Here is a 25407-nt window from a genome sequence, read left to right as displayed (position 1 = left end):
CTGCTCTCTCAGTGCTGGAATAGACTATACCACTTTGCAGGTTGAGCTGGTGGATCACATTCTGAACGATTACATTTAAGAAGGGCATGCTCATAGAAATCTAGTATAGGTGGCTACCTTTCAACTTGCAAGGATCTTTTTACGCAGGAAAACGTTCAAAAATTGTATCCCTCACCGAAGTGACACATTGAGCGGGTTTCGACTAGCTGAGCCCCATGGTCCCTTCCCACCCTACAGTTCCACCAGTCTATGCTCCTAAGTGATGCTAATGAGATGCTTGTGGAGGCCCGCCCTTGGACCCCACCATGTATTTGTGTGAATAATATTTGCCGTATGCTTTAATATTTCCCTCCTTTTTTTCTGGAAAAGTCTGGAAGAAACGAGAGTGAAACTGGTAGTCAGAGAATCAAACCGGTGTTTGAGGAAGATCCCATCTTTGGTCGGCAAACATCCTACCAGAATGCAGCAGTCCACATACCTACGGATATATATGAAGGCTGTAAGTAGTGCATCAATTTCCAAAGTTCTATGCTCCTCATTCATGAAGGGTATATAGCCCTAATTTGTTTATGACTTGTGTATGAGTCTTTATTTGGGCTCTCCTCTGCCCTCGCCTCATGAGCTAACCCCATCTCACGTGTCAGGGATGAAGCCACTGTGATGTGGCTTTTTCCCTGACTTCTTTCCGCAGGGCCTGCAAGACAGAGTTGTTCCACCAGGCCTTTGGTCAGGGCGCAGCCTGACTCCCTCCTCTGGCAACCTGCACAGAATTTTGCTTAAAGGTTGCAATTAATTTGATTTTAATTAATTTTTATAATGAAATGTTTTTAGAATGTTTGATTATTTGATTGTTGTTAGCCGCCCTGAGCCCGGCTTCGGCTGGGGAGGGTGGGATATAAATAAAATTTATTTTTATTATTATTAATTTGATTAGCAGTGGTCCTCCTCAGGGATTCAACATCCACACTGTGCAAAAGCAGCAGTAGTGACTATGGGGTAGGAAGCAGATGTAGAGCCTTGCAGGTAAAGCTGGTATGTAATGTTTATTCCTGGAGAGTTTGAAAGAGTATTTTTCACAAAATGGCAGTACAGTAGTGGAAATAATGGCACTGTGGCACAGAAGAATTGCCTGGTCTAATGTTAAAATGCTTCTTCTAAAGTATGTGAAAGGGACAGAAGCTGCCCTGTGTATCTGAAGGTACATGGAATCTACACCTCTCTGAAGAGCAGGATTGTGCTTTCCTGGATTCAGACACCTACCTTTCCCACCTTGCAGACCTGCTTTATGTTCACCCATTGTGCTACAGTTTCAGTGAGGTTTCCATGCATGAACTGAAGCACATGGGCACGATCCACACTTCCTTTATTTTAGGCTTCTGGCAGATTGGACATTATGTGGACATGGGCAGGTGTCATATGGAGTGCTGGTCATGTGTTCCAGGAAGCTGTGCAAGACGCACAAGCCTACATTCCCCGTTGTGGGAATGGAAGAAGGTGAGATTTAGCTTTGCTGTAATGAAGAGGGCAAAATTAGAAGGGGGAGTGGCCATTCCAGATTTAAATTTGCATTTGGTAGAACATAAAACTCTTAATCTCAGAGCTGTGAGGTCAAGCTCCACGTTGGGAAAAAGATTCTTTCCAAGCTTCTGCTAACTAGGTGGTCCAAGGTAAAGCTTGTACCACTGTACGAAACAACATGTGGCCTCTTCCTGCAGCATTTTAAAAGCATGTTTACACTGTTAATGAAGAAAATAAAAGAGAGTAGCAGCATTCCCTGGGCCACCTCATAAGTAGTGCTGCTGTACCTTCATAATTCTTAAAAATATATATTTAATTTATGTTTTTCTTTGTTTTTTTATTTTATTTTCTTGAATCATCCTAAAAAATCCACCAGGGAAGAGGATGAATGGTAATCCATCCCCATGTGGGAAAAGAAACAGGATGCAGTTGGACAAATGTGCCCATCCCTACTTATAGGGATGGAACATGGAAATTTTGGGATAAATTTAGGAAAACGTTCTTTGCAGCTTAGTCAACTGTAGCTTCTGTTCATTCTGACCTGAGTTAAATAAAGAAGGGCAGATAAGATATTTTAATCAATGGGTCCTGTGGTCTAACACTATATAAAGATTGGCTGATAAAAGAGCAACAATAAATAGGCTTTCATCATGCTCAGCAGCACATTGGAGAAATAAATCCACCACTACACTACTTACAAATTAGACATTTTTTAATTAGGAATGATCCAATAAGATTATACAATTAGAATGTATCTTAATTAATAACCTAAAGAAAGCATTGCTGATGCATATACGGTAAATAAAAACAGGTCAGCTTATTTATTTATTTACTTAGATAATTTATATCCCATACCTCCAACATAAGATTTATGTTCCCATGATGGCTAACAAGATGAATAAGGAACAAAAGTAAACTTTTAAATAATAATAAAAAGTTCAGTCTAATACAGTAAATTAAAACAAGCATTATCAGTTGCCGCCAATTTAAATAGCTGGCAAAATTGAACTGAGTCAAGGAATGAGTACGTTAAGGTAAAGGTAAAGGGACCCCTGACCGTTAGGTCCAGTCGTGACCGACTCTGTGGTTGAGGCGCTCATCTCGCTTTACTGGCCGAGGGAGCCGGCGTACAGCTTCCGGGTCATGTGGCCAGCATGGCTAAGCCGCTTGAGTACGTTAGCAGTTCTTAAAAGCTCATCATATTAGCAGTTTTCAAATGTGGAAAAGTGGGCATTAAATTTACAATGAAATATCTCCAGGGGAAAATGGAGCACTTTTTTTTTTTTAAAAAAAAAGATAGAATGATGTCTTTATTGCATGAAAATATAAAAAATGCTTAAAATATTTATGTTGGAATTGTGGGGGAAAGAAAGAAGGCGATTTTGTCCACTGCTGTTGGACCTGTGAGAAGGTTAAAAACTATTGGAAGAAAATGTTAAGAAAGCTGTTGCTGTCACCCCGGAAGAAAGACCTTTAGAAAATCCTCAATGCATTGGTGTCCAAAGAAAGACAAAGAATGTTCTGCATGATAAAGCCAAAATCGTACTTGTGAAGTACTGAAAATACTTTGAAACACGCACATTAAGAGGATAAGACATAACGTTATGGAACAGAACTGTGCAGGTTACAATAACATAGAAGCAGGACAGAATGAAAATCTTTCCGAAGAAGGGTGTGGTTATGTATATTATGTATTAAAATGCACAACAATATATTTTTGTAGAAATTCCAACCCCATTGTTATACAGATGGACAACTCCTCTTGCTCTGCCATTTTCCTATATTTTTGCTTGTTTATGTTAGGTGTTATATATCTATTTACTGGCATTCTTCTTCTCAAAAAAGCAAACCAACATTTTAAAAAGGCCTACTGACCCGCTAAATAATTACTCTACCCATTTAGATACGTGTGAATAGGGCAAGTGGCACAGCTGCCCTAGTTACCCAAAATGACTGTTGCGGATGCAAGCTAACAATTATGTAAATAAAAAACATAAGGAATAAACACGATGCTCTGCTTCACATAAAAATGATGTCAGAAGTAGGAAAAGAAGGAACCTCGCTCCATCCCACCCCTGAAATTTAGCACTGCTCATTTTAATTCTGCAATCTTCCAGCTCCTCTGAAATAGTATCACTGAATCAGAGACCCTAGTTTGACCTGAATTTATTTAAAAATTCATGTCCGTTTCTTTGTGTCTGCACCTGTAAGTGACAAATGAGTGGAGATGGAAATGTCGACAGGATTGAGCAGAGGAAAAGTTATGTGCAGCTTGTGGTTTCTTGTGCAGCATGTCAAAATGACAGATTTGGAGGATTACTCTGGGATTCTGACTTTAATAATGTAAAAGTGCACTGTAATTGAAGGAGTACGGTGGAAACAGCATCTTCTATCAGATAGTTCTCATTTCAGCTAAACTGTTATGAGAAATCCTGTCATTTCTGGAGGGCTAATTTATGCATTTTTGCTGGTGCCCCTTTGAAACATGACTCACTGGCAAAATCTGATTTTAAAATTTAGTATTGCCTTTCTATGGTTGGGGTATACTTTTTATGTAATGGGCATATAACGTTATTAATATGAAAAATAAACGTATTCCCATACCATACCATACTCGTTTACCCTGAGCCTGGATGAAATTACCCTCCCAGACACAATTTGGACAAGGACATTACCATAGCTGAGGCATGGAACATGGTTTCCATGTGTGAGATTCCAAGCTCCGTCACCACTTACTGGATTTAAAATATTGTGGTCAGGAAGAAGCCTCTGGTTGAGACTGGGCAGATCTACTGCCAACGTAGGTGAGCCCAGTTCTACGTTGCAGCTTTTGACATTCCAGATGAAGGACCCAATCCCAGGGTCAGCTGTGTGGTGTGGGGATGCTTCCAGTTTATGCAGTCAGCTGATGTGGACAAGGTGATGTGGCTATATGCCCAACCACAGGCGATCTTGACCCATGTCCCTTTTGGCTTATTATTAAATCTAGCAGAGGAGGGTTGACTGGTTGGTTCTAGAGCATAGTTAACACTTCATTCTATGGGTTTGGTCCCTGCTGCCTTGAAAGAGCAAGAAAAAAAGAAAAACATTGCCCATTAGAGCTTTAGGTTTGAACCTAGTAATTAAGTCAAAGGAAACCTTGTTCACAATAGTACATCAAAAGCCTGGTCGAAAAGCACATTTGGTACATTTTCAAGAACTATTCCCGTGAATGCAATAAGAAAGATTTACTTCAAGAAGAATCTCTTCTATTAAAGAAAGATGTTTGTGAATGAATTCAGTGCTATATCGGTCTAGAACTATATCAAGTGTCAAGAGGATATTAAAGTTTCCTAGCTTTTTATAAATATTTTAAAGGAGTAATAAAACTGCATGCATCATTTTTTGTTCTTTTTTGTGAAACTATTTAGTTCTGCTCATGGAGGATATAAAAACTTACGGACCTGGGTTTTTGTTCATACAAAAAATGGCTTCTTACAGAGATACCTCTGTGTACTTAAACCTCCTACCATTCACTTTACTTCAAAGGTTTTCCCATATAAAACCAATAATTTTTGCTGCTGCTACTACTTCCTTCTCTGTTAATCTCCAATGCCTGTTGTATTAGTTATTTGAACTGGACTAAAAATCAAGCCTGTGTTTGGGAACTCTATGCTACAGAAGCTTAAAATTCTGTGTTCAGGAAGTCCAGATTCTGCACCAACCCATCTAATGAAGGATGAACGTTAATGGCCTTGTGTTTGCTTATTGCAGCTAAAACCAACAAGGAGACTCTTGTCTTCTCACCTTGAAATGCCTCTCGTGTCAGAGTGTTTTAATTTAGAGGCATATTATAATGTCTGCAAAACTGGAATCCTGTAATTATAAAAAAATTATACATCAAATAGGAGTATCCTGAGGGGCTTGCATATAATTACTGTGATTTAATGACCAAGCAATTGAAAAAGTGGCCTTCAAAATGAAATGGCTGCTTCACCATGCTTAAATACCAAATATGTTTGCAAAGGAAAATAAGCCATGATGCAGACCTTTCTAGTCTGGTTATATCCTCTAATATTTTTTGCTTTCATTCTTGTCTGTTTTTCTGTCTGTTTCATTATACTATAATCATTTGGGCAGGGCCTGTGTTGTTTTCTTAATTTTTGTACAACACCTAGAAAAATTAAGACATTGCATAAATAATTAACCATTGTTTCTAATAAGTGTCAGACATTACATATGCAATGTAAATTATTAAAATTAATCATTGGTTTAAAGGGAAGACTTTGATTTTGGCTACCCTCTTCTAATATCATCTTTGTGGAGTGTTCTCCCCAGGAAAGCAGTCCTGTTGCCGCCATGTTCAGCTTTTAGGCTGCAGACTTAGAGTTTCCTGTTTGTCCAGGATTTTGGTTGCTAACTTGGGTCATACAGTGTTATGAATTCTGGACTTTGGTGTTCATCTTTTAGTGAGCTGTGGGTAGGACTCATCCTTTTTATTATTATTTGGGAATGAGGACTTTTTGGAATTTTGTTGTGTTGAGTTGTATCGAATTAAGCTGTCTTGTCCCTGCGGCCACAGTATCCCCCATTTTCTCTTCTCCCTGTGTACCTCAGTGCCCCCAGTGCACGTTACTGGGCAAATTGCTTTGCAAAAATGTGTTTATTATGCAAAAGTGCATGTTCATATGAAGGGAAATTAACACTAAAATGCTGCAGAGTTTTCATGAGGACACTGAAGTAAACCAACAAACTGTGGAAAACATGGAGAACTGAATTTACATTTGGTATAATGAAAAACCTAAATTGATCAATTTACTTGTCCCTACTCTGTAACATTATTCAAAATAGCTGGAATGAGTTTTACCACACCTGTAGTACCACTGAAAATGAACTTGTAGCTGATATTATTATGCATCGTATAGAACCAGGAAGAACAGAGGTTGGAGGAACAAGACATGTTTTAATAATTTTAATGAATTATCTAAGGACTGGCTAGATGATGAGGAGTGGTGGGAGGTACCAGCTGGGGAACCCCAAGGGAAGCCCCAGAGGAGGAAGGCTCAGAGCCTGGGGATTGGTGGTGGGACACTGAGGAGAGGTCAGAGGGAGAAGGGGTGGGGGAGGAATGGTTGGATGCTGAAGAAGCAACAGGCTTTAGTGAGAGAGGAGAGCCTGTGACAGAGGGCAACTCAGACTCAGAGGATGAAACAGAGGATGGGGATAGAGGCTGCAGAAGAATCCCAGGAGTCTGTCCCTCCTACTGCAACAAACTCGCCTCCCCACTTGACTCCAAGGACATGCAGGGCAATGTGAAGGGCGGAACAGAGACTATAGGTGCCCAAACATAGTTTGAGGTTGCTTGAGAAACATCTGGCAGAGAAGGAGATCTAAAAGAAGTAGAAGGTGAGGACTGCTAGTCCTGGCAACTGCTCTATAGGACCAAGTTCTGTGGGGAGGCATTACTGAACTGTATGCTGTTTTCTTGAATAGAGAATTAACTACACTGCCAAACTCTGTGTCTTGTGTGCTGACCTGCATCTGAACCAGCTCTGACAAAAGTATTTAAATGTGGCCGTGGTGCCAGCCTCTGAAGATGATGCTGGACAGATGTGAAGCCCAAAGCTTAAACTGAAGTTTATGTGTTGCCCTGTTTTGGCAAGTCCACTAACCACAATTAAGATTAAGCTCCGTTTGCTCTTGTTAACCTAAGACAGAAGAGATTTTTCCCAATCTTCTCACAGCCATGCTGGAGATGGCAAGGGAGAGGGAGATCGTGAGACCTGCTGTGGCTCCTCTTTCTAATCCTTAAACTTCAGTTTAGTGTTACAGCTGAACTATCCCATTGTTTAAACTGGTTCAAAATCAGTGAAACTGGTTTAAGCAAACAGAATCTTAAGTTAAGTAATATTCTTTGATGTCATTAAGAAGTAAACGTGAAATGTTGGGATCCTCGTATTATTCTTTCACATCACCAGCAGATTTTAACTGACCTGAGCATTGATGCTGGCAAATTAGATTGAGCTGGGGGTGAGTGAAAAATCACTCAGAACATTATGAATGCCTCTTTTTTTATTATTACAACATGGCTGCCTGCACTAAGAGTAATTAGTGCCTAATTTCCCATGAGTAGCTGCTCTGCAATCTAGCAGGGAGCCCTATGGGGAACTGCCACTTGTGAGCAATCTACATTTGTCACCCTTGCTTTAAAGCCAGAAAAAAAAATCTGCCTGTATCCCTGATATGACACATTCCCCTCCTTCACATTTAAAGGATATGGTCTAATAGTTAATCCCTTGAGGCTTCCTACTGACAGTTGAACAACAGACAATAACTGATCACAGACCAAAAATGTGGTCAGAATTAAAGGGACAGACTCACTTGTGCATGTTAAGTATATTCAGTATCCTTTTAGGGCCATCTCTCTGCCCCTCTGCCTCCCCTTCTCTCTCCCAGCTGGAAATTAGTGATGTGCTGAATATTTTATTTTGGCAATAAAAGAGGACTATTTTTTTGTAGGGAGAGGGTCAGTGACATAGCTGTCTTTCCCCCCAAGAATGCCCCTGGGAATAGCACTGCATTATGATATAGACTCATTCCCACCTTTTCTTCTTCCAAGGACCTCAGGTCAGTTTCCAAATATGACTCACAGGTTGTCTCCCATCTAGGGGACTTCTTAGTCTCTCCAGTGGACTGGCATCATGTGACTTTTCCCATATGTCTTCAACTCACTCTTACTAGAACATTGTGGTTGTGTGCATCATAGAACAGGGATAATCTAGCCATGGTGATTTTTGCATTGGTAACCTCAAAACTTGATTATTTTAGTGGTCTGGTCCCACAGTTGCAACTGGTGCAAAATAATGCAGATTGCTGGTTAGCAGACTTGTTCACTGCTTAGAGACTATTGCAATTAAGTGGTATATAAATCATTGAAATAAAGTAAACATTGGTATAATGTTCCATTAATAGTAAAAGAAATAAACAAGCATACAGAAAACCCCCACTCATGTACAGACCTCATGAAAAGGCAAGTGTAATGAAAAGGAAAACATGATATAGAGACCTTGTTTCTCTCAGCTGGTGGTAGATGTGCTTGGCTAGCTCCCTGTGATGGGTATAAAAAGTGACAGACCATCCAGAGTTTGAAAGAAAGAAGATAATGAAATACCAAATTAGAATAGCCTCCGAAACAGGCCTGACAGAAGCAAATGGACAAGAAGTTGCATAGATCTTAGCAGGACCTGGGTATGGTGGCAGAAAGAGGATAATGTACAAAGGCAATTTATTTTCTAGTTATTCTGCTGTATGCCTTTTGTTTCTAAAGAGGTGGTTCAAGAATGCCAGACCAAAATTTTTTTAGGAGCCAGCAAGATTTTCAAGGAAGCAGATATGTCATCCTTTCCTCTGCTTTCAGGCCTGACATTTGATGCTCAGTGACAGCTGAACACCTGGATTCTTCAACTTCTGCCCAATACTTGAATATAGGTGGTCTCCATTAGTATCTGCAGCTCTCTTTATCCATGGCAACTTAAAAGAACATTTTAAAACAAAAACTATTTCATTTATTATTTTTTTAAATTAAAAAACAATTTCTCTCTGAATTTATTATTTTCTGAAACTTTATTTCCATCTGGCTGTATTTTATAGAATGTTAGTGTTCATACCAGAAAGTGGCAGATTTTGCTCTCTCTCTTCCATTTCTTTTAACAATAAATCTTATATACATCAGTAACTTAACTCTGTAAAATCTGATGCAAAGCATACCAATCATTTCATACATTTCAGCTTTCCACTGTTGAAAATAGAGAAGTGCTTGGAATAACCCATTCTACCCTCAACTAAGACTGACCTATTAGACCAGCTTGCCTTCCCCATAATTATATACTATAGCAAGCTTTGTGTGTCCTTCCTAATGCTATATTTGTTTAATCTGCAATAGCCTTATCCATGCTAATTTAAGCACCAAGAGGGTTATTCTTGCTTTGAGTTGGCAAAGGGGGGTAAATTATAATGACGATGAACTCATTTATCAGGGACGGGTACCAGAAAATAGTGACAGTTGAGAGCTTGTGGTTATTACTGCAGTTATTATATTACATTTATATACTGCTTAATGCCTAGATGGCTTCTAAGCAAGTAATGTGATAACATGGATATCAAATGGTTGCTTATAGTTTATTTCTTTATTTCTTTTTTATTTCAACTAAACATACTCAGTTAATTGCTGTTAATACAGTATGGTATATTATGTTAGCTGGTAAAGAATATAAATCCTACAATATTGGTATAAAGCAGCCTACTTTTGTGAGCTAGAGTAATAAGAAGATGAAATAAGCTCCTGTTGACAACTTACATCTGAGAGAAAATTGCATCCTGAAAAGTTTATTAGCTCCAATATGGACGTAATAGTTTGGACAGTAAGTAAACGAGAAATTTCATTGCAGAAACTAGCTCATTATTTAAAAACAAAGTAGTGCTAGAAGCATCAGCTGTTGGTTTATTATGTCCAAGGTTCATTTCATTTAACTTGAAATTTGTGTCCATAAATCCCTTAGAAATTGTGCCCTATAAATGCTTCTCTTGTTGTGAAAGTGCCAGAGTGGAAAGGGGGTGCTGTGCCTAATCTAGTTCAAGTGTCTTCTTTTAAAACAAACAAACACCATAACATATACAAATGTGGGAATCTTCAATCAACGCTTAAAATTACTTTGGCTGTGTAGTCTAATGTTAAGTCATTTCAAGGCTAAGTGATTTTAACTAGAGTTGCTTCAGTTGAAGTTTTACTATAGGATATTAATGTAAACTATTTATCTGAAAAGTTTGTTCCTACATACCAAACATCAGAAATCAGCGCAAATACCACTGCTCTGGTGAAGAAGGCTCAGCAGAGAATTTATTTCCTCAGACTTTTAAAGAAGAACAATCTGAGTGAGAAACTGCTGGTGTCCTTCTACCGAGGCTCCATAGAGAGCATTCTCACATACTGTATTTGTGCTTGGTTCTCCAGTTGTACAGCTAGGGAGAAGAAGGTGCTCCAGAAGGTCATAACCACAGCCCAAAGGATTATTGGTCATCCTCTCCCATCTTTGGAAGAACTGTACGGTTCCCGTTGTCTTAGGAAAGCAAACAACATCCTGCAGGATTCATCTCACCCGGGATACAGTCTGTTTGCACTACTGCCTTCTGGCAGGAGATATAGAAACATCAAGTCAAGGACAAATAGACTGAAAAATAGTTTCTATCCAAGAGCTGTGGCCTTTTTGAATGCTGTAACTCGATAGTGTGACCTGGAAGTTTGATGGGTGTGGGTGTGGGTGTGGCTGGAATGTGGTTTGTTTGGTTGTTGTTGCTGTTTTGTTTTTGTTGTTTTTTTAAGGGATGGCATCCAATTTCGTTGCACTGTGCAATGTTGCACTTGTGTAATGACAATAAAGAATCTATCTATCTATCTATCTATCTATCTATCTATCAGAAAACAGGGGGCATGAGTGGTAGAATGCAGTGCCACACAGACAAAATCATGCAGCATTGCCAAAATCATTTCTTCCCTTCACAACATTCTTGTCCTAGTTTATATGCTTGCTAACTTTGACCCATTTGGGTCTTCCCCAGCAAACTGAGGCCAGGATGAACACACCACCTGAAGGATAGATGTGTGAAGGGAAGTGATGTGTAAAGATAGATGTGTAAAGATAGATGTGTAAAGGGAAGAAGCCCTATGCATTTTTAATTAAATAACCGGTGGCCTGCAAATGTGGTCATTTTGCTTGAAGTGGGGAGGTACGGCTGCTTGTCCAGTAACTACAACAAGGCTATTTAGTCCCACGGTCTTTGGTGGTTTCATGGTCTTCTGGTGGTATCATCTGCAGGCCTCTGATCAAATGCACTCTGTAAAGATAGTTTGCACTGGAACTTATTTCAGCCGCTTGCCCAGGCTGATTGCTCTCAGGAGGATAAATAGTGCCCATGTCATGGTGATGGAGAATGTGCCAGCTAAAGTATTAAAACTCTCTCAAAATGCAGCCTTCTTTAAAATGCAATGAAATAATCAACTGGGATGTTTACCAGGGATTTCTTGCAGGGTGGGGGAGTTGGCCACATAAAACAATGCTTGTGTAAACTTCAGAGGATCGTTTGGATAAATCTTCACATAGCTTGTTCTTTAGCTACATGCTTTTGTTTATTGTTAGTAAATGGTTAATATTCTACCTTCAGTCCATTTCCCACCAGATTTGCTTAAAAGCCCTTAAATATTTATCTAAAGTCTATTGCAAAGTGCCATTTACCAAGCTTTTGGGTACACACTCAGTTCCATACTGGTAAATAAAGAGAATCAACAACTCTGGCCAGTGCTTTGCATAAGCTCCGGAGCAGAACCAGCATTATTCTGCATCTGAACACTGCTGGGGAAGATCAGTAGCAGAGGCAAACTGTCTTCCAGAGAGGCTTGCTTTCCACCTTTACTGATCTTCTAACTGAGAAAGGTTTCAAAGGAACCCCAGGATCCCCCCAAATATAGTTTGAAAACCACTTATTTTATCTTCTCAAAAGTCGTAATTCGAAGTCTTGGTCCTGTATTGGCAGACCAACTATAATATTAACGGAGATCAAAGATCATTAGTTATTAATATGGTCTCCCTAGCAGCAAATGACAGCAACAATCAGTCCAACGACATCAATGGCCTCGTGAATAACTTTTGATCCCTCGCACAAAGTTGTGAGTAGAAGACTTTGAAGCCTAGGAGAAGAGCATTAGGAATGCCTTTACATATGTACATAATAGATCAAAAAGCAGCTCATAAAAATGATTTAGCAAGGACTAGCAATAATATCATTTTGATGATTTGACAGTTCATATTTAATCCTCAATAGTTTTGGACACATCATACAGATTTAATACATTATCCACATAGTGTAATGATATATAATTCTGAAAACTAACTTAGTTCAGCTTCTGTTCTAAATGTTTGCTAGGAGTTTTCTCTGAGAATCTTTTGTGCTTGAAATGACTGGTAGGTATCCAAATAATTTTTCTGTCTGTGGTGCCTTCTACAGTTCCAACATATAATTGTTCACTCATCTTCAACTGGCCAACATACTGGTGAGGAGGCAGATGTATTTCTGCTACTGCTCCCAAGGTACAGCAGTAGTGTCAGGGCCTTGTGGGAAGAGGCAAATAGAATATAGAGCCTCCATCCCAGTTGTTCCCTTGGTCCAGGGAAGCACTGGCTGGTGGGAAGGGGTGCCACCACAGACCTGGCCTTTGAGCACTGGCATATGTACTGTTTATTGGGACAATGTGAGGGCAGTGCCCACATCACCCAACCTCACTGCTGCCTTGCCTTTGCCCTATCCCAGGAAATGGTGATGATGCAGGAGGCATCTGTGGCAGCATTCCTCACAGCCAGCCTCTCTTGGTTCAGGGGTAGCAACATGGAGAACTCCTGCAGTGTTCCTAGACTCCAGTTCCATCATCCTTGACCGCTGACCATACTGGCTGGGGCTAATGGGATTTGGAATCCAACAACATCTGATTACCGATATGCCAGATACAATGCCTGACTTTGGCATTGCAGTTAGAGTGGTGCCAGTAGACATACCTCTGGTGCCTGCTTGTCTTGTGGTGTTCCACAATGTTTAATCATGCAGATGTTTAACATTACATGAAATTGCTGGGAGACTGTTCAGCATCATAAATATGCAGGTGGCATTGAGCCCTCACTCTCCTAGTCATAGAGATCTTTAACCACCGCTAGAAGGTGGAAATGGACTGTGGGTGGTAAATAAATTGAAGCTTAATCCAAACAAGAGAGGCGATAACCTGTGTATGATTTCTTGAAACTCATTTAAACCAGAATGATCACAAAGTGGTGAAAGAGGATTCCGCTTCCACTTGAAAATACAGCTTAGTAGTGGCCTTGTTTTTGGATGCTTAGGCATTGTGGCCAGAAGTGCCTTTGCTCAAGTCAGGCTGGTGTGCCAGCTATACTCACAACACAGACTGAGGGCTGCTTCACACATGCCTTGCTTGCTTATCAGAAGTGTGGACTAGTGGAAATAGTCATTTATCTTCCTTCCTTCCTTCCTTTTCCTTTTACCAAGAATGCCCTTGGGAATGATGACATGTCATGACACATTGGTCCATTCTTAGTGAGAAATGCTTCTGGGCTGCTGCTGCTTATTGAAGATCTGTCACCTCTTGAAGTGATGGCAAAGGTGTTTTGTTTTTTTAAGTTACAACTCTGCTTCCATATTGCATTTGTTGTGGACACAGTGCTTCTCATGCATGGCAGTTGTGTGCACTGTCTACATAAAGATGCCCTCATCAATCAGTAATGCCAATCCCATATTTTCCCTCCAAATACAGATTTACTGTTTTTCTGAAAAATCTAAGTAAAAAAAACAACACCCTGCAGAAATGCTAAATCAGGATCAAATGGAGCATGTGGGAAATATAGGATGGTATTTTGACCAGGATGTCATATTGTGAAAGCTGCACAGAACTTGCATTCATGAGCAGGATTGGGTCCACAATAAGTTGTCCTGCAGAAATACCCACAAGTCAGGATGTAGCAGCATTCTGGTTGGGCCATTTTCCACGAGGAATGCTTCCAGGCCACTCCTTCTGCTGCTTATTGAAGCTTTTTTACCACTTGAAGTGGGAAAAGCTTCTTTTTACAGCTTGGAAAGAAATATTGACTACAGTGATCTATTCCCTCACTTTCTTTCAAGTGAACCCTTCTCTGAAAAAAATGCCCCCTTCATGCCCAAAGTCTCTGAAGATGCCCCTCTTCTTGGGAGATGAATGACCCCCACCAAAGTGGGAAAGATAATATAAATTGCTCAGTGCAGTCAAAATGCCTTAAAAATGGCATCCACTTTTTTTGGATTCTGACTGACACTTTAATATTTAACCTTCCCCTCATCCCAACAGGTGTAGCATTGACATAGTTCAGAGGGTGAAATCCTGGCCATGCTATTGATATACATCATTCATTCCACACACATTCAAGTGCTCCTTTTAAAATTTATATTTCAGAAACCATAGAAAACCTTTCCAACAACTTTACATGTGTTCTTTAGTAACCTGCCGAACAATTCTGTCAGCACAACTGCCTCAGGAAAAGGGATTGGCGGGTCATATTTAGCCTTATGAAGAGGCTTTGGCTTCAACAGTGAGAAATGAATACCACTGTAAACAAAAGCTGCTCAGTAACCTTTGACAGTAGCTGAAATGTTGAGGGTGAAATAGATCATTATGATCTCCCAGGAAGCCACCAATTTTCCAACATTCTCTTAGTGAAAAACAGCTGATAAAGAGAGTTTGTTGTACATTCCCCATAGCATACTGGTATGCTTACAATCAGAGTGCTGCATCAGTTCCAGAGAGTTAGGTGTTGTGCAAACTAATTTCCTTCAACTTATATTTTTACGTTAAGTTCACCATGACAAAAACATCAAATAACTTCCTAAAAAAGATAAAACAGCAAATACCTTCTCTTGCTTCCATACTTGAGCTTTTGCGTGATAACTGCTAGAAGAACTATTCCTTCCCCCTGCCTTGGTTGGCAACAATGGCAGCCTGGGCTGGATCTACACTGACCTGTTTAATGTTATTAGAATGATATTAGATATATCGTTCTAAAACATCTAAATCAGGAAACATTCTCTTTTGCTTTCTCCCCACGGCCTCCCTGGTTGCTGGTTGCTCTGCAGTGCTCTCTGTTTTCTCAGCCAGCTCTCTCCTTATTCCTACTATTTTCTCAGCCAGCTCATTTCAAAAACATGGGATAACAATAGTGGCCTACTTTACAGGGCTGCGGGATTACCTAGAGAATATATATGAACTGTTTTGAATAGTTGAAATGCAATCGGAGGTAGTCAACTTGATATTCCCTAGAAGTTGCCGGACTCCAACTTCCGTCAGACTCAGCTAACATATCCAAAGTTCAGGGCTGATGGGAGCTGAAGTCCAGCAACATCTGGAGAGCATCACAGTGCATACCCCTCACTTAATTGCTTGTGCATGTATCTCAATGAATTAACCTGTACAATGTGAGGGGGGGGACCATTTCTTTTCTCCAACAACAATGACAACCCTCAAAAATCGTATAATGTCTAGGGAGGGAAGCAGCACAACATTCTCATGAATTGGACAGGCAGACAAGAAGTGGAAACACACCTAGTCATTTTAGAAAGTCAAAAAAGAAAGAGTATATGGGGCTGTGAAATGTATAGGCAAAATTAATAGTAAATAAATGCATCAAATTCCCTTTAAAGTCCCAATTAACTGTTAATGCAATCACTAATATTCCTTTTATGCGATGCATAAAATATTGTACCTCCTGCATATTCTTTTTGAAATACGGTTTAGCATAAAGCAGTAACGCATTTCCTAATACTTCTGTACTGTTTCCTTCAATTTATCTGGCCCTCCTTTCCCCATCATCTTCTCTCATCCTCTTGAATAGCCTTATAAAGTTATCTTCTGCCAAAGTCTACACTGAACTACTTATTTTCTTTAACCTGAATGAGAATGACTTTTTTATATCAAAGTGCAGAAAATATCCACCATCAATTTGCAGTGTTGATGCAGAACTCAGGTAGAATCAGGTTGGATGCTGCTTTTAATGGCTCGGAGTCAAAGTGGTATTGTTGTTGTTAAGTTTGAGGTTCTTAAACCTATTGCAGTCATGTTAATTAGTTGACAGGCTGGCACTTCACAGCCATTTGCAACACTGGAACATAACTTTTCTCTATGTTCAGGAGATTAAACACAGGGCAGAGTGTTACAACCTTCTCTCCCTTTCACAGCAAAATAACTTAACTTGAGGAAGGGACAGGCTGTGCAGTGTGCATTCAAAAGAAAATAGATTTCATACATCATTGGGAGTGGCAGCCAAGGAAAGGGTTGTGGGGTTTTTTTGTTTTTTGTTTTGCCTTGGTGAACATGAAGGAAAACATGGTAGGGAAGCAAAGAGTGGGCTCCAATGGAATGGATTCAGGATGAGGATGAAAAAAAAACTGTCAGTGTCAGTTCTCTCTGTTTCTAGTTTTGCCAGTCTAAAATTCACTGTTCCACATTTGTGCAGAAGTTTGCAGGTATGTGTTTTAAATTCTCATGAAAATTCATGAGCATTTGAGTGTGAAATTTTCCTAATAAAATATTTTTTTTCATATAGCTTTGACTATGCAAACTTTTGCAAGCAATTTCTAGCATTTTTGTATTTTATTCCACTAGTATAATGCATTTTTATGCACATTCCCCCCCTAATTTATGTGTTTTTTACATACTGTTTGGTTGGAAGACCACATTCAGAGGACTGTAGTTCCAAAGGGTAGCTGAATTTCAGTTCAGTTCTCTTTCAAAGAGAACTTACTTGGAAATTCTCATGAGCATTCAAAGCTACTGTTATACTAAATCACAACATTAGTCTGTCTAGTTCAGGGGTCAGCAACCTTTTTCAGCCATGGGCTGGTCCACTGTCCCTCAGACCATGTGGTGGGCCAGACCATATTTTGGAAAAAAAAATATGAACAAATTCCTATGCCACACAAATAGCCCAGAGATGCATTTTAAATAAAAGGACACATTCTACTCATGTAAAAACACGCTGATTCCCGGACCATCCGCAGGCCGGATTGAGAAGGAGATTGGGCCGCATCCGGCCCCCGGGCCTTAGGTTGCCTACCCCTGCTCTAGTTCATTATGGTCAACTGTGACCATTAGTTGATCTACTAGATATCAGGCAGGGATCTTCCCCAGCTCTATTGCTTAGGTGCTTTTTGGGGGTTTGGGTGGGGGTTTCAGGTACCAGGGACTGAAGTTGAGAATTTCTGCATGCAAAGCAGAGGATTCAAGCATCCATTTTTCTTCTTCTTATCGATTCTGCTCAGGTTAGCATTTTTTCTTTCTTCCCTTTCCTCCACTTTCAGGATTTATCATTCTAATGCAAGCAATGTTCACTTTTGTAAACATAAAGTTCTAGTTGCTGCTTCAGGGCCTCATACATTAAAACAAGTGAACATTATATAGTGTAAAGTTGTTGACTTTTTTGGGGTGGTGGTGTAAATTTACTTTGATGTTTGTTATGCTTCACCTGTAAAAATTGGAGTTATTCTTAACCATTTCTTTTCCTCTCCTTCAGTAGAGAGCAGGAAAGAAATGTCTTGCAATTTTCCCCGAGAAGGAAAGTATAATTCTCTTTCCATTTAGAGCAGTCGTTACTGGGATGCTTCGTAAAACAGGTCACTAACAAGAGCTAAAGAGCCTTATTTGAATCTACCTGCTTGGGTTGCCAAATATGTTCATTCTAGCTATTTCCCTCTCACAATCCATCTAATCTTTCTATTGTGCTTAAATCTATAATTATTGATCTCATGCTGCTCTCCTGAAGTGTCATGTGTTTGTTTTGTTTTTGATTTTTGATTTTTTGAAAAGTCAACTGGCCTTGATTGGCTGCAATCTCATTGCGGCTGTCAATGTGCAGCTGCAAGCACAGCACCTGAAGATGGATAAACCCTGACTAGTAGAGTAATAATATCTCCACAACATGGCAGCCGCATAGCTATCTAATTTCCATCTTCAGTGGCGTGAGCAGGACAGAAATTACACTGATCTTGGAGACAAGGGTTCCATTAGCATACAAATGACACAAACTAAAGTTTGGTCTCTAATTGCACCCTCTTAAGTGGAAGACGGGACGCGGGTGGCGCTGTGGGTAAAACCTCAGCGCCTAGGACTTGCCGATCGCATGGTCGGCGGTTCGAATCCCCGCGATGGGGTGAGCTCCCGTCGTTCGGTCCCAGCTCCTGCCCACCTAGCAGTTCGAAAGCACCCTTAAGTGCAAGTAGATAAATAGGTACCGCTTTCTAGCGGGAAGGTAAACAGCGTTTCCGTGTGCTGCGCTGGTGCTGGCTCGCCAGAGCAGCTTCATCACGCTGGCCACGTGACCCGGAAGTGTCCTCGGACAGCGCTGGCCCCCGGCCTCTTAAGCGAGATGGGCGTGCAACCCCAGAGTCGGACACGACTGGCCCGTACCGGCAGGGGTACCTTTACCTTTACCTTTACCTTTACCTTTACCTTTACCTTTACCTTTACCTTTACCTTTACCTTTACCTTTACCTTAAGTGGAAGACAGAATTGTTTCATGTATGTTGTATTCACATGCAACATGCAAAAGCTGCCCTATAAAAATCTGGAGCACTTGCCCAGTTTTTTAGCCTCGGTGCTGTTTAATGGATTAATGGTTAATGGGGAATAATTGGGAAAAGTAATATGGTGGGTATATTGTGTAGTGTGTTCTATGTATATATAAAATACCTATAAGTATATCAGTATCTCTATATGCTAGTTTTATTAGGCTACAGAAGTGAACCAACTCCACTGAAGCACATTACATTTGAGGCAAATGTGAAAGCTCTCTCCGTAGTGTTACATCCGTGGTGGTCCATTCACCCATGGAAGTCCCCCTGGTATTGCCATCACCAAGGGCTATGCATTTGCTATATGCATTTGCTAACCTGCCCCATGGATGAAACATCTGCATAAAAACATCTGGAATTTTTTATTTTAAATTAATGATTAATAATGCAGAATAAATTGAAGTGTCACCAGGACATGCCAAGATGTGTATTTGCAAATGCATTTTCCACAGAAATCCATCTCTCAAGATTAGCAAACAGAATTGCAGAGCAGAATTTCATACTTGGCTTAGTCTTGTATTATGTTCAGTGAATAAATTAGCACCCAGATGCAAAATCGGGGGGGGGGGCAACCCCTTGTATATATTTTGCTTTAATCCATGGTGTATTTTCCTCCTTGGCAATCTCCAGACAGCTTGTTGTCTGTGAGGGTTTTCAGATTCTACACTCATTCCAGGTGTGTGTGTGTGTGTGTGTGTGAGAGAGAGAGAGAGAGAGAGAGAGACTTTGCAATTCAATTTTGAATAAATACCCCTTCAGAAAAGCAGCCTGAAGAAACGTGTTAAGTTGGAACAGTTTACTAATCACAGCAGTAGTTATCAATTCCCTTGTTGAGCATGCAGTGGTAATAGCAGCCAAGTAGTAATAAAAGCAAAAGAAATTTGTGTGTGCATTTTTCTTTTGCTGGTAGTTGGAGGATCATCAGCCAAATAGCCTCCTGGTACTGGTTTCTATATAAAAATTAAGGCTTTCAGCCTCCATGCATATGGCAATAGCTAACCTGTCAAGTCTGTGAAGTGCACTTGCAAACAAGTAACAAGAGAGAAATGTGCTCTGGCGGAAAAACAACAAAGACCTGAAGAGATGGAGTAAAACCAACTTCAGCTTCTCAGACAAAATAGCCATGATTAAAATGATAACCTTCCTGAAGCTAACCTACCTATTCCAAAACCTTCCAATCTGGATTTCCTCAGTCCAACCCTGTAAGTGGTACCTAACACCACAGAGGTTGGCGCTGATACACCCAGGAATCTCATCTAAATGCTGGAGGGGCTGCATCAGCATTGGCACGTGCCTCCACATGTGGTGGGAATGCCCCAAAGTTCAATTCTTCTTGATATTAGTGATGCAGCAAATTTTCAAAATAACAAAACAGGTAATAGAAGAAACTCCAGATTGCTGGGAATTCAGGAAAATATATTTTCCTCTCACAGAGAAACAATTTCCAGCACTCTTAACCAACTACAGTTTCCAGTATTCTTTATTGCAGTGATGGCCAAACTTGGCCCTCCAGCAGTTTTGGGACTACAACTCCCATCATCCCTAGCTAACAGGACCAGTGGTCAGGGATGATGGGATTGTAGTCCCAAAACAGCTGGAGGGCCAAGTTTGGGCATCACTGCTTTAGTGGAAGTCCTGACCTTTAAATGTATAGTGTAGACCTGCCCACTATGTTTTCAGTGGTGAACTTGATGCATTTTTAGGCTTTACTTTTGCTGATTGTTGGAGATGGGGAAGAAAACTTGGGAAGTTGGGGTGTCAATCATGGAAAAGATTAAATGTTATATGGTTTAATGAAGACCTAAATCACCAGCATATAAATGTATGATTATTAAACTCCAGTGGCTGATTCTCTGGAGAAGCCTGTCCCTTTTGGGATTTTAGCTTGCTGGGCTCTATGTCCTTTTTTATGTACACATAAAAGCTACCTAGTATGTCTTTCCCTATCCATCCTATAGTGTTTGTATCCATGGATCACTCTGTCCCACTGGTTTCTTTCCATTCCACCAGGTTTCCATTATGCCCATTATATAGATGTTCTTCTGGAAGACCAAACATTCTAGCTTCCCCATCTTGGCTCAGAGGCTTCTAGAATTACAAAGGCACCTAGATGCAAACCCTATATTTGTCAGGGAGCTGCATCATTACCTGCCCCACTCATGACATCATGTATGACATGGCCAAAACACCAAAACAGACTTGTGGGTCAAACAAGGAGGCCTGACTACCTAATTAGGCCTGCCGTCCTATGACTCTATCATTGTATTACAATATATATATCCAAAATAATTTACTCTTAGAATTACTCTGCGTTTTAAACTTGCACAATGTAGCCAAGTGGAAGTGGCTTTTTTTTTTTTTTTTGGACATGTTTCTTTAAATATTAGCAAACTGGAGAGACCTTTGTCTGGTCCATTGATAATAACAAAACCCCATTGTTCTTTGGAGAGGAAAAGATTTTGCAGCTCCACATGTTATCCTGCAGTCATACATTGTGTGTTTGTGGCAAAAAACACATACATGACAGGTGTGCATCTTTACAATACACTCATGTACATACTGAGAACTATGGCTGAACTTAAGCTCCATGCATTCATATTTGCTAAGCAAAGTACAAGTGTAACACTGGTAAACCCATGCCAAGCATCATTGCTGCTTATGTGAAACATCATTCAGTTTGAGGTCCCAGGATTTTTTGGGAATCTTGGAAGTAGGCAGCCTTGCTTGCTAAAACAGAGAGAGGTTCAAGGTAACCCATGCTTCTTGAAAACATCATTTGGGGAATAATTGTTTGACAAATCATTGTTCATATGAAAGTCATTCTTCAGGGACTTGCTTGCTTTGCTATCTATGAGTTTAAAATAAACCACTGTAAACAGAAATAGTCTATATTCTTATAAGCCAAATGAAGCAGCCTGGTTTTATTACTTCAGGATGCAGTGGTGAGTAACCAGTATTCTTATTATGCAGGATCTGTTTTGTTTCTTTTCCATTTCCTGCTCATTCATCACATTTTATTTTCAACTAATAAGTACAGTGGTGGGCTGTGTGGCTGGTTTTGTGGCGCTATGTGATACAATAAGCTCTAAAATATTGAAATACCTACCTCTCCAATTCTGCTGGATGCATAAATTTTACTGTTCATTTTTAAAAAGGGGCTATAAGCTTTTGTATTTGAATTCATGGCTTTGTACCTAATCGCCCGCCTCTACTGACAGTATGAGGCATGAGCCAAGATCATCAGCTATCTAAAAATAGCCATGCCTAATACAAGCCTGGAGTACTGCCACAATTATATCCTACCCAGGGGAAAAGAGAATAGCTGCTCTTCGTTGTTTCTCTTCCCTCGGCCTCGAGAATTTAGGGTGTGAGTGTTGTTATTCGACTGAACCAAGTGTGCAGAAATGATCCTTTTAATTCTTTGCTGAAAGCATATGCTGTGTTCTCTGTGTCACATTGCCTAAAGATGACACAAGCATGAACACACAATTTAGGATGGGGTTTCCCTGTCAACATTCCCAAGACCATCTCCCATCTTGCCTTTCCCAGTAAGGTTTTTAAAAGTGATAATAAGATATGCATATTTTGGAAGAAGGAGCAGAACTTGAAGAAACATTTTCTCGTCAGGGAAATGGGCAAAAGGTTCCGTACGCAGCATTTTGCAACTTAATCCCCATATCAAAACTCATTTCTGTTCTAGACCAACTAGGAGTCTTTAGGCAAAGCCATGTAATAGCTGGATTTCATAAAAGTGACCTACCTTATAGGATGGTTGTACTGACATAACATATGTGCAATCATATTAAAACTTTACAAACACTTTATAAATGCTAAGTAGTATTCTGTTAAAATACTTAATTTTTTTTAATTGTATGATATTATAAAAAGTTGGAATAGAAAGGTTCAAATAAATAAGGTTATGATTGTTGGCTACAAGCAAAAGCTGAGGTCTTGCATGACACTGCTCAAGACATATATTTTTGCATGGAAAATTTAAGATCCTTTGCAAGGTCCCGTGCTCCAGGCCCCATTTCCATCCTCTAACCCTCCTCAAACTGGCTGACATTTTAGAAATCAAAATTTTGGCAATCCCAATCTCCAGCGTTCATACTCAAACGTTCTGTAGAAGCGCTTTGAAAACTGTCTTTTAGTGCAATTTGATTATTATAATGTTTTATTGGATTTAATAGCTGATTTTATTGGGTTGTGATTTTATTGGGTTGTGCTAGTGTTGTTACACCCTAAATCCATAAACTGAGCTGAATTAGAAATTCAACACACTTAATTTCACTGGCTATTCTGCTGTGTAACTCTAGCTGAGGATGCTAAATTGCAAATGTTATTGCTGAGGCAGTCATTAATCTTTTTCTTTAACAACTTGATATGATAAATGTTGTCAGATGTAGATTTTTTTTCAAAAAAAGAAATTCTTCATTTCTCTAGCTACATCCTTGTGGCATCTGCTGCCAATTATACCAGATTAATACAGCTATAGCTGCACCATATCAAATACTTTATGTGTGGCGATCACTGAGTGATATTGTACAGCGGAGAACAACCGGTTTATTGATGAGCAGGCCCATGAGCTGTTTGTTGAGATTGGCTGCCATGCGCGACAAAGTAATTTCATTCCCTTTTATTAACTTTCTTAATTCATTTGAAGCTTCATCCAGACAATGATTTGGAAAGAGACTAATCTGAGGTTAAAAACACCAAAGAGCCTTATGGCACATCAAAGACTGACAAATTTTATTGTGGCTTAAGTTTTTGTGGGCTTAATCAGATGCATGGAACATGATCTTCAGCTGTCAGGTGTATATGGTCATAGATGCAAAGGGGGAGGAGGGGAATGTAAAGCTTGGACTTCAGTATTTGCTACTGGGCCAGCTTGAAGGTGTTACTATAAAGCTCTATACGGCTGAGGTCCAAGCTGTTTGACAGACCACATTCCCTCCTCTGAACCTGTCCGGGTTTTGAGATATTTGAAAGACCCTTCTCTCAGTTCACAGGGGGTATGCAGCAGAGGGCCTTCTTGATGGCTGCTTCCAGACTCTGGAACTTCTTTCCTAGAGAAGTTGGACTGGCTCCCTCCTTTCTTGTCCTTCCATGGACAGTTGAAAACCTTCTTGTTCCATCAGGCTTTGGGGAACTGATTGCTTTTAATGAAAGGGCTGGTGCCATGCTCTTTTCATGGCCATTACTTGTATGGTTTTAATAGATTTTTTGTGCACATAGTTTTAATTCTAGCAATGTTTATTTGTTTTTTTAATGATTTTAAAAACTGTTCTTATTTTTATTTGTAAGCTGCCTTGAGTCCCTGTCAGGGAAAAGGGTGGGGTATAAATAAATAATATAATGCTATTTGTATATAAGCCCCTTAACAACTTGGGACCAGTTTACTTGCAGGATCGCCTTACTCCATACACACCCACTTGACTACTTCAATCTGCAGAGCTGGCACTCTTACAGTTACTACATAATACTTTCTGGAAATCAGTCTTTTGGCATGGCACCACCCACCGTTTTGAACTCCCTCCTTTGTTGTACTATTTTTGCACCTGCTTAATTTTTTTGTTTGTTTAGGCAAGTCTATCCAAACATGTAGAAGTTACTTGTGTTTTATTTTGTTTAGTTTTTAATATTTTAATACCTTTAAAAATTGTTTTAATCTATCATTTTAATGCGTTATTTTCCATCGTTGTAAAGCACTTTGAGGGTGTATTTTTATATTTATATATAATCAAGCAGTATATAAATTTGGTTAAATAAATAAAATATAAGACGAATACACAATATTTTCCATTGCACTCTTAGGCCTTTTAAATAAATGAATGGCAGAGGAGCTCCTTTCTCTTCCCTCCAGTAAAGGCAGAGCTGCCTCATTAGGGAACCATACATGACATCTTTCAGAGATAGTAAATAGCTGCTAGGCTTCTCAAATATGTGTAGCTCTTTCTATACAGACAAGGGGCCTACACATTGAATTAATCTGTTTTAAGAGACATCCATAATGTGTTGTTCTATTGATTACAGTTCTAAATAAGATTGAATGTTGGAATAGTCAAGCCCTCTGACCCTAGTGTCAGATAAAACAAACAAAAAACCCAAGATTATTATTATTATTTTAATGAGCTTTTCAATTAGTGGCGAGTGGCTGTTCAGTTGTAAGCGCAAGGTTCTTTGCTAGCCGACTGTCAATCCATTTTGCAAATCTCACACTCTGAAACAAAAAGGGCCTCTATGCTATGCACAAGTAGAAATTATATAGATATGCCTGTTGTACAAAACAGATGCTGGAAAGTTAAAGGTGCTAGTAAGGGCACATCAGGGACTTCAGGGTTGGCGCCATCGACTAATGGCGGATTCCCTCCGCGCTCCGGAGGGAATCGGCTTTGCTGGATCGGGTCTTGTCTGCGGCGGCGACACGGGGACCCTTAAAAATCACAGGCGCGGATGCCTGTGAACGTGGTGACTCGGCGGGCACCATTTGCGCCCCCCCAAACTGCGAGGGAGCCTTTTTAAAGGCTTCGGAACGGGGACGGGGTGCGGCGTGGTGCTGTGAGTAGACTGGTCCTTCTGCGGAGCGAAGCCGCAAGCCATTGTCGGAGAGCGCTGACTTTTTCCTTGGAACAATTGGACTTTAAAGTAACAACCCGTGAGTAATATGGAATTTGGAATTTAAAGGAAAACCTTTGTTGAGTT

At 40.0% G+C, this 25407-nt stretch overlaps 1 protein-coding gene across 5 annotated transcripts in view; it reads left to right on the top strand.

The window, feature by feature from the left end:
- The window catches only part of CACNA2D1 (calcium voltage-gated channel auxiliary subunit alpha2delta 1), a 390752-nt gene that overhangs the window by 226864 nt on the left and 138481 nt on the right, over positions 1-25407 (top strand). For all 5 annotated transcript variants that reach the window (XM_081879076.1, XM_081879074.1, XM_081879077.1 and 2 more), the window contains exon 6: positions 370-499. In XM_081879076.1, coding sequence (XP_081735202.1) covers positions 370-499 — 130 coding nt within the window. The remainder of the gene's footprint in view (positions 1-369; positions 500-25407) is intronic.

Source organism: Podarcis erhardii (assembly GCF_964252035.2).
Source record: "Podarcis erhardii genome assembly, chromosome: 10".
Lineage (NCBI taxonomy): Eukaryota > Metazoa > Chordata > Lepidosauria > Squamata > Lacertidae > Podarcis > Podarcis erhardii.
This window is presented reverse-complemented; position numbering and strand designations above follow the sequence as displayed.